Below are 9,841 nucleotides of genomic sequence, written 5' to 3'. Positions count from 1 at the left end.
ATAAAATGAGATAATCTCAATGAGATAAAAGAGGAAAGCCCCATGCTGATATTCAGGACTGCTACACCCGTGAAAACAGCAGTACAGTTTACAGCATCTTCCCTCGCCTGGTTAGCCTTCTAGCATGGTTGCAAATATCTTGCAGTGGAAGGAAAGGCGTTGAGGGAGGAGAGCTGTCGCTCCTAATCCCGCTCCCTTGGCATGAGAGGAGCTTCACCGCTGACTTTGGAAGCAGGATCAAGTTCAAAGTGATCCAGAGTATCACCAGCTACCTCCTGACAGCCACCAACACGCCTCGGTCTAGCAGGGATTTAGAGGTAATATGCTTCGCCTAGCAGCTGCACGTGCAAATGTAGCCACTTGCTAGCAGTGGGAAGCGATTCAGATACATGCATGTGTATATACAATATGTTTTCTGAAGTGCATCGCTCTCCAGAGAGAGACAATCTCCATTGTGAGCTCTGGCTCTTATTGTCCAGGTTACTGCTGCTGTCATTCCTCAGGCCAGCTGGCAGCTCACGTGACTCCTGCTTGCTTCAATAAAAAGGAAATTCTTGCAGAAGGCTGTCATTCCTTCTATTTTTCGGCATGAAGCATACAGTTGTGCTCAGTTGTATAATGGGCTGCTGTCAGTAAGTCTTTCAGTGCTCGGAGGAGATATTCCCTGTGCAGCTGGCACTTGCCTTAGCACTGAAGGTGGAGATGACCATGTTGTTCCTCCACAAGGAACCTGCCTGGCAGAACCACCCATCCTCTGGTGTTTGTCACCATCCTCATCTGCCCCTCAGCCACCTCTGGAGTAATGCAAGCATTGGCAAGGAAAAAAGCCTAAGGACATATTGAGGCAATAAGGAAAGAGCAAGGTATTTCTATAAAAGAACTTGCTAAGGTTTCCCTTGCCACCTGGCAGAAAGGTTCTTGGTTTTATTTTGGCCTTTGCTTCTCTTTTAAATTCCAGGTAGTCAGGCCTTGTCCACTGCTCTCTGCTGGCTGGACAGCTGATGGAGTTCTGTTGTACAAAAAACAAACCAAAAAAACAAAAACAGGGGATTGAGCAAATAATGCAGTTTTACCAGGAGGGGCTACCTCATCAACTCTAAAGCCTAGTAGGAAAGATCTCTGTTAAAACTTTACCACCGTGACCACTAACAGCCCACTCCAGGCCCATTTTTAATGTGAAGGGATGATTATGGATGGGAGAAGCGCATGCATGATAAAGAAGCCTGAAAGGCTGCAGTATCCCCTTCCCCAAAACTTCATCAGGAGGAGCAGCAAGTGGCCAGCACTTGCCTGAAGGTGTGAATGAACATCACTGCTGCTTCCACACCTCTGTAATGACTTCTGCCATGGTGGCAGCAGGGAGGAGAACATGACAAGCACTGAGCCATTGCACAAGGGAAGTAAGTGCCTAGAGAGCAGTCAGTTCTGCCCAATGAGACACAGACTGCAAGTGTGCAATTTCTTGTCCCGGGGGTAGAAGTACCCACTTGGACATCCCTAGCATGGGATGAGGGATAGGAAGGGAGACCAAGGAGCAGGAAAGCAGACACCTTCAATTCCTTGTTTTTAGAAATTGTGGTCAAAACTTATTGCACGGAAGTGCAGCATTATCATTTTGTTCACAGCTGGAAAAATGGCACCATCCAGGAATGCTTTGGTGGAAGCTGTGAGGAAGGCAGGTGTCAAAGGTTTTGTAATAGCTGCACCAACAGCAAGAGAAAAAAAAAAACACTCTCTGCCCTGCAGTCAGTGTGCTTGCACTTACAAGTCCCGAATTTGCTGCTTGCTATGGGCAAAATTACAGCTCTTGCACAAGGAAAGCAAAACCCCAGGAAGCAATTTGTAAGTGCTGCAGAGATTTACCCGGTGCTGAGCAGAGCGAGAGAGTGGTTTTGTCAGGATAAAGCATGGAGCTGAACAGCAGGGATGCAAACCCTGCAACCAAAACACCTGCAGGCCCCGTGAGCCTTCCTGGGGCTGACACGAGGGGAACCTGGTTGTGGTACACACCGCAGTGCTCAGACTGCAATAGGAGAGAAATCCCTGGTTATCTAGGCATAGGTGATGCAAAATGAATACATAAATAAACAAACAAATAATAAAGTTAACAGGAGAACAGAGGTGCAAAGTTAACTGTTGAATTGTGCTTCAATTAATTGCCAATTAAGCTCCAGCAATTAGTTCTACTATTGTCAGCTGAGCAATGGCAGTCTGGCCTCTATATATATGAGCTGCCCTATTGACAGCATCAGTTTGCACCAAAATGAAACTTTCCCTTTGTTGTACAACCCTGATTTGTGCCCAGAGCAAGCTATACTGCTGAGCAAATCCTTCTGAAGCCTTATAATCTGCAAACCTGGGTGGACTTCTCTGCAGTTTGGGTGGTAAGGAAGCCATCTCCTGCCAAGGCAAAACAGTGTTTCTAAGCAGCTCTATTTCTGCTAAACTTATTTAGCAGGAGGGCTCTGCCCAGGCTCTGGCTGTAGCCTTCCCTTAGTTTGTGTGCACCCTTCTAAGGCAAATCCCCCCCCTTGCTCTTAGCATCACTAAACACCGCTGTCGTCTAACCCTGAAGCGCACCAGCTTGCTGGCAGACACATTCATTTTCTTTTTAGCCGCGTTACATCAGCAACAAGCTATTCCAGCCTTTATTCACCTGCTAATGAATTATACATTGATGACACAACAGCAGCTCCCCGCGCTGTGCTGCTGGGCTGGGCTCTCACTCTCCTGCATCACGTCTCGCAGCAAAGCCCAGCTCAGCCCTCTCGGACATGCTGGGAAAGAAGAGGAAATGTCTGTGCTGGGTTGGGAAACCCGCTTGGGTTTGCTTTCTCTCTCTTGTTCACCACTGGTGCCTTCTGGAAACAGCTCTTCCACCTGCATCAGAACCAGCCCTGACAGCCGGCAGCACCAGGAGCTTCCCCAGCACCTCCTCCTCTTTGTATAACCTGACCATTGCCACAGACACGTTGATGTAAATATTTAAAGACAGCAGAGAGACAGCCTTCATGGACTGGCACTGTTTGTTGAGTTTATTAGAAACAGAAACTTCAGGCACAGCTACAGGTTTCTGCTTGCCTCGTCCCCTGCCCAAAACATAACCCCCCTCCTGCTGCCGTGGGGCTTGGGCTGAATTTGCAGATCAGGAATTTTCCAGTTTGCCTTCAGATGAGCAGGCACCAGGATATCCCCAAAAAGATTTCCTGGAGATGACTCTTTAGCTGCGTGGGTGAGATTCTTGACGTTATTTATTTTTTCTGCTGAAAATATAAGTGCTGGCTGCATCCCTGGTGCTGTGCACCCTTGGCCTTCTGCTCCTTGGCTGGGAAAGCAGATTAAAAAAAATAGGAAGCAAGTCATCTCCCTTGCTATTTGCTTTCACCTCCAGGGCGAGCTCTGCTGTTTCCCCAAATGATCTCCCACTACCCAGAAACCGGATAATGACCTACAGCTAAATGTCACTAGAGGGGAACTCCCTGAGATGACAGAGCTCCCTGTCACTGCAGACCAGGCTGCCTGCCCTTAGCACCTTGGAAAAACAGGATTGCTGGCTGCCTAGGAAGTCATCCTGATGTTACTAGGACTATTAGCCTAAGCAGTCATCCACATGTTATGTGGGACTATTAGCCTCCTGTGGGGTGAATTTCTGTGCAGTACAATTTCTTTGCATGCATCTCTACTTAAAGACTTTTGGTGATGCTACTTTTTTTGTTTTTGTTTTTGTTTTTGTTTTTTTTTTTTTCCAGCATGGCAGCTAAATTGGAAACGTGGGCTATTTCTTTCATACTTGGCACAGAAAATAAGAGGCAGTGATTAACAGCTAACCAGGATACCTCATAAAACAGCACGTATTTTATCTCCATGGTGTATAGCTAGACCTTTTTCCATCATCTTTGTGCTGGAGGAGGGCAGAGGGAGGACTGCCAGGTACTTATGCCAAGAGCTCATCCACCCCACGTGCCTAGCACACTGCGTGGCTGGGGACCCCTTGGTCCCCGGAGGATGAGGGACTCCCATCTGCTCCCCCACATCTCCTGCTGGCCCTGGGCAGGTCCTCAGTGTGATGTGTGTAGAGCTAGCATTGCTGTTAATTATTTCATGCCCTGATAGCAGGCTTTCTAGCCATGTGTACAAGGTGGGGAGGTGATACCCGACCATCTTTACCGTCACTCTTCTTGTAACCAAAGGCCACCGCTGCTTTTTGGAAAGCACAACCGGGGTTTTTCTAACACAGAGCTGCTCAAAGAGCTGCTGGGCATCTCCCCTGGAGAAGCTGGCTAGGAGACACAGGGACAGGACTCCTGGCATCCTCGTGGTAAGGGCTGGGAGGCAGCTCAGCCATGCCCTTGCTTTAATGGGCCCTGGTGAGTCACACCGTAGGTGTCGGCTGTGCTGAAACCCACAAACTTGACACTGACTTTTAGAAACAGTGTCAAAAAGAGGGGAGAGGGAAAAAAAAAGCCCAGCAGATGGAGGAAAAACACCGCAAGCATCTCCAGTCTCTGCTGCTTTACTCTGCTCCAAAATGCAATTGTGAAAGCACATTTAAATGGCCACTCTTGGGGGAAGGGGCGGGGTTTTTTGGTCTTTCAGGCCTGTTTTTCTTCTTCACCTCTTTTTAGGCCCTGATTTTAAGCTTTCCCCAGTCTTTGTAAGTTAGGTAGCTGCTTCACAGGCTTGCCTTTCGGGTAAACAAATCTGTGTTAGCGTAGTGCCCTGCAGAAAGCCTGACCTTAACCCTCCTCCAAGAGAGGGAAATCCCCAGCCTGAGCCGCAGCACCTGCACTCCTTACCCGTGTGTGACGCATGCACCCGTGTGCCCTTACCGTGCAAATTAGTTTTACTTTCATAACAGCCTCTTTATAAAGAGCTGGTAACATTGCTGGGAAACTTGGAAATACATTCTGGTAATTTAAGGTCTGTAGGTCCAGCAGTATGGCACGAGGAATATGCAACATCTGAACCGACATACAATCTGGGGAAACACTCTGTTATCTTGGTGCTGTGCCATCTCTGTGGTTTTGTTGCTGAGCTGTTTGGGGGAAAAAAAAAAAAAGGAATATGTGGACAAAGGTTGAAATTCTTTCCCACTGGTGAGTTATGGAGGGGACTTTGCTGGGGCAGCCAGGCTTGGATGCAGTGGGCGTCAGCCCGGAGCTGCGCGATGTAGGAGATGGGGGCTGTGAACCTCCAGCCTGAGCCAGGGGAAGCACATGGCTCAGGCCTACAAGCATCCCAGAAACAGGACTGCCTTAGCTCTGAGCCAAATTGTTCATTAATACAATTTTTGGAGTGCATGAGAAGTTTTGTTCGTTGTTTGCCACTTTCCGTATGAAAAAAATAAAAGGAAGAAAGCAAGAAAAGAAAAGCAACGGTGACACCCCCACGCCCTCCAGGAAACCCAAGCTCCCTGAGGGAAGCTTCAACGCCAACTTTGTGGCAGTGATTGCAGCTGCGGCTGCCAGCTCTCCAGCACCCAGGCATGATTTGAGCATCTTTTTTTTCCTTTATAACCTCCGGTGCTCAGTGTGCTGCCACCAAAGGCCTTATCGGTCTGCAGCCAGCTCCTTCCTCTCCCTGCCACAAACTCCATGTTTGTTTTGGGAAAAGTTCATGGTTTGGGCAGAAAAAAAAAAGATGTGTTGGGGTCCTGTGCTGTAGCGAGGGAGCGACTTATCCTTTGGATCAACGGGCAGGAGCTGCATGGGATTAGGGCTATTGCCACCACCTGATGGATTACTCTGATAATCTGGGCTAGCAGCTACGTGCCTTGTGAGCCTCTGGCTTCGTTGGTTAGGCCCCATGAGTGAATAGGGTTGAGAGACAAAGGGTTTATGAGTCCAGCTCACAACGGGGGACATATTCAGCATCAGTAATGGGGGAACCAGGCCAGCTTCTGTTCACCCCTGGTCCCCACCTCCACCAAGTGCCGTAGCTGGTCTGGAGGGGTTCAGAAGGGTGTCCCAGCCAAATCATCCACCAGGGCAATGGGACAGTTTTGGAACAAATTGACTTAATTTTCAGCATGCATGTGTAGGACACATGTGCTTAGCTATCAGGTCAAACCCTGTTGAGGGGGTGTGCTCAGACCCCACCAACAGGCAGCACACGCTCTGAGGCTGCACGTTTTAGGCTCAGAAGCTGTTCTCTGAAATGCTTCTGCTACAGGAAAGTGCCCGGGCAGAAACCGGGCATTTTTCCATGCCCAATGCTGCAATCACCTGCTGAGCTGGGTTGCCTCATCCTTTGGCTGAGAAATCCACTAAGGCAGACAGGTGTTTCTCTGAGCATCTGAAGGCACAAAAACCCATTTCTACTCTTTTTCTATGAAATATTTAGCATGGTAAAGTCCCGACTTTTATCAGAAGTCATCTTATGTTCTGTTTTGGGGAGATTGGTATCCTGGCCCCAAAGGAAACAGCCACACCTGCTGCAAGCACAACACGGGGAGAGAGCAAGCTGCATTTCTGGGGATGCACAGATGGGCCCAAAGACTGGTAAATTTCAGCACGCTTCTGGTGCACAACTTTATGGTTTTTAACAGAAATCGCTAAGCCGCTGGGTGAGGCAGAGCCAAAATGTCAATGTGTGCCCCAAATCCCTTGGGTGGCGAGCCCTGGGCCCCCCCCAGATGGTCAGCAACTGAGCAGATCAGTCGGCTGATGAACTGGGGGCAATTTTTTCACGCAAGGCTTGGGAAGATGAGTTTTAATGTAGAGGGGATGAAAAAAAATAAAAAAGGAAAAAGCATTGGGGAAAAACAGGTAGTGAAACCATTAGGGGGAAAAAAAAAAGTGGTGGAGGGAAGCGAGAGGCGGCCCCCCTGCTAACCGGGGAAGAAGGATGAGGAGGAGGAGCAGGAGGAGGAAGGCAGGGGGCGGTATGGGGGCGGGCTCTCCCCGCCGCGCCGCCGCCGCCGCCCCAGCCCGGCCGCAGAGAGCGAGCCGCCGCCGCAGGAGCCGCCATGGGGGTGGAGGGCTGCACCAAGTGCATCAAATACCTCCTCTTCGTCTTCAACTTCATCTTCTGGGTGAGCCCCGCCGGGGGGGGGGGGGGGCGTCTGCCAAGGGGGCTGCGGCGCGGCTCGTCTGCTTTTAGCCGGGTTTTTTCCACTCCTCCCTCCCCCCCGTGCGAAGACCTGCGTGGTATTGTTTTTTTGTGTTTTTTTTTTTTTTGGGGGGGGGGGGGGGGGAGAAGTGCGGGGACCGCATTTATACTTTTTTTTTTTTTTTAATGCGTGCAAATACATCTAGATATATTTATTTATTTGTGTGCATCTACATCTACACCTAGATGGCATTTATATATATATATACCCACATCTCCACACTTATATGGCATTCGTATATGTTTATATATTTACATGCACCCTTCTCAGCAGGAGGCTGGGGGGCATTTCCTCCCCCAGACCCCCTGTTGTTCCAGTGGGGTTCCCTTCCACTGCCCAGGGGTGGATGGGGTGAGCCCCCTGCCCAGGAGGTGCTAGAGGGGAGAAGGGGCTTAAAAATAGGGGTGGCTGGGGCTGCCGCTGCCCCTCGATACCCCGCGTTCGGTTGGAGCTGGGCGATGCCTCCCAGGAAGTTATGTGGGTCTGCAGCTGTTTCCCATGGTGGGAAGGCTTGCTTCCTTGGGAAAGTTCCCAAGGAATAATTCCTCCCCAGGGGTGGCTGGACCTGGGCACAGTGGTGGCAGTGGGGTCTCCCGCGTGGGAGGAAGGTCGCCGTCAGTGGATTTCTGCCCAGTCTTTCCCAATTCTGGGTCAGCAGCCTCGGTTTTTTCTGCCGCGTCTCAAATCCGGTCCGAATTCAGGCTCTGCTTCGTCTTTCTCCTCGCGGGGTAGCGCTGACTGAGGGGAGCGGTGATGGCAGTGGCGTTAATTGGTACCCGATGCTCTGCCAGCTGCAGAATGCCTGCAGGACCGGCCTGCTTTTAACCTCTTCCTCCTCCTGCAGGATGGAGCCTGGCAGCCCCCTCCCCGAAATGCCTGCCCATGTCGTTCCTGCCGCCTTACGGCGCTTATCCGGGGGCTTTTTCATCCCTTCTGCGCCTCGTTTCCTGCCATTCTTGCTGCTCAAGCGTGGATGCAAGGGAGGAAGGGTCTTTCGGGGGGCAGGAGAGGTGCAGGAGGCCTTTGCATGCGGTTTACCGTACAACTTACCTTTTATTAAATCAGCGTTTTGCTTCCTTCCTGTTTTCGTTCCCCCTTATGGCTTCTGCTGCAACCTGCCAGCTCCCCGAAATGCTGCCCCAGTGCTCACTTGCCAGCAGCTGGCTCCCTCAGGCTGCCTCCCGTGCAGATGGCGAGCCTGGGCTTCGTTAGCGCTAACAATGCTCACTGCCAGGCTCAACAGTGGGTGAACAACAGGTCTGATGGCTTGCAGACCCTTCTGGTTTTAAGCAGAATTCACGGGGTAGCGTCTTGCACCCCGCCTGAGGGGGGGATGCTTTGGTCACCACCGTGGCATCAAGACCCTATGAGAACTGGCATTGTAAGGTCAGGAGCAACACCGACATCCCCCGTGCAGGGTGCTCAGGCTTTCTGCAGGGTGGCAGTGCAGGTATCCCAGCCCTGGGGCAAGCCCTAAGCCGAAGGGAGGCATGAGATGCGGGATTTTGTGCAAGCAGCTGCTTGGTATGCAAGGGCTGCCGGGCTCCTCACGCTCATTTGCTTATCGTTTGCTCGGCGCTGAATCAAGGTTGGGCGCTGCTGGCGAAAACAAGCACGAGGCAGAGCCAGAAGTTTGGCAGGCGCAGGGGCTTCGCCGCTCGCTAAAAGGCAGCTGGCTTCGGGAGGAAGAAAGGAAGCAATTCTAAACCTTCGCTGTGTTAACAAATGAGAAAGAAACTCTGATAACTTACTGAAGTGGCCCTGTTGTCTTGCTGGAGTGTAAATAAACCAACATCCCCCGGCTTCCTCCCCCTGGCAGCATGGGGTGGGGGGGGGCAGCTGAACAAAGCCACTGTGTTGAAAAGGAAAAGGCTGCCCCAGCGCCAGCTCCCAGGGGCACCTCAGCAGCCTGCCTTCCTGGGATTTTTCTATTTTTTGTGTTGTTTTTCCCTCGTGCGTGTGTTTTGGGAAGAAGCAGCCAGGTTGGGCTTGGTTGTCCCCTGGAAGGGGCAAGCAGCTGTGCCGTGGTGACTCTCAAGGAGCATGCATACCATTGAGAGACGCGAGGCTTGGTAGGCTGCCCAAAGCTCTGTAAAGCTTTCGGAAGCCCCACTGCACCTCCAGCTCTTTGGTAGAGCCCTTTGGGCCCGTGGCCAGGCTCCTGGTGGAGCTTGGTGCCTGTGTCTTTTGTGGCGGCATCGCTTGGACTGAAGCTGTGGAGGAGGCCAAGGGCAGCACCTGAGGCGCCTCACCCGGTTAGCAAAACACAGAGCTGATAAGGGAAAAGGTTTCGTGCACTGCAAACTTGCCCTGAAACCTTGGTTTCAGGGAAAAAAACAACAACAACAAAAAAAAACTTGAACTGTGCTTCTGGTTTTCCTTGCACAGCTGATTTAAGCACTGGGTTTGGGATACTTTGAGGGATAAAGGTTTTCTGGGTGTGGCTCGGGAGCAAGCTGCCAAATGCAGGTCTTGGGGTTTCGCTGGTGGACCAGGTGGTCCTGTCTCATTCTTCAGCCTGGAGCTGGCAGGGGCAGGGCGTGTGGTGGGGCAGAGCCCTTTCTCCACCGCACTCTTGGCAGCAGCTGCACAGACGGCTGGGCTTCAGCTGCCCACCGAAGTGAGTTGAAGCCCACAGAGCCTGGCTGGACTGACCACTGTGGCGAAGCATCCCCGGAGAGGCTGAAGGAAGCCAGATGGCTATTTTAAAATGTAATTAAACATAACCAA

General features: G+C 51.2%; 1 protein-coding gene across 1 annotated transcript in view; it reads left to right on the top strand.

Annotated features, from left to right (window-relative positions):
- Positions 1-6,884: 6,884 nt before the first annotated feature.
- CD81 (CD81 molecule) overlaps positions 6,885-9,841 on the top strand; it is a 28,057-nt gene continuing 25,100 nt past the window's right edge. Inside the window, exon 1 of the mRNA XM_035539542.2 lies at positions 6,885-7,033. Within this exon, the coding sequence (XP_035395435.1) occupies positions 6,968-7,033 (66 nt within the window). The 5' untranslated portion in view covers positions 6,885-6,967. The remainder of the gene's footprint in view (positions 7,034-9,841) is intronic.

This window comes from Cygnus atratus, chromosome 5 (assembly GCF_013377495.2).
Source record: "Cygnus atratus isolate AKBS03 ecotype Queensland, Australia chromosome 5, CAtr_DNAZoo_HiC_assembly, whole genome shotgun sequence".
Lineage (NCBI taxonomy): Eukaryota > Metazoa > Chordata > Aves > Anseriformes > Anatidae > Cygnus > Cygnus atratus.
The sequence above is the reverse complement of the archived record's forward strand: the minus strand, read 5'-3'. Positions and strand labels throughout refer to the sequence as shown.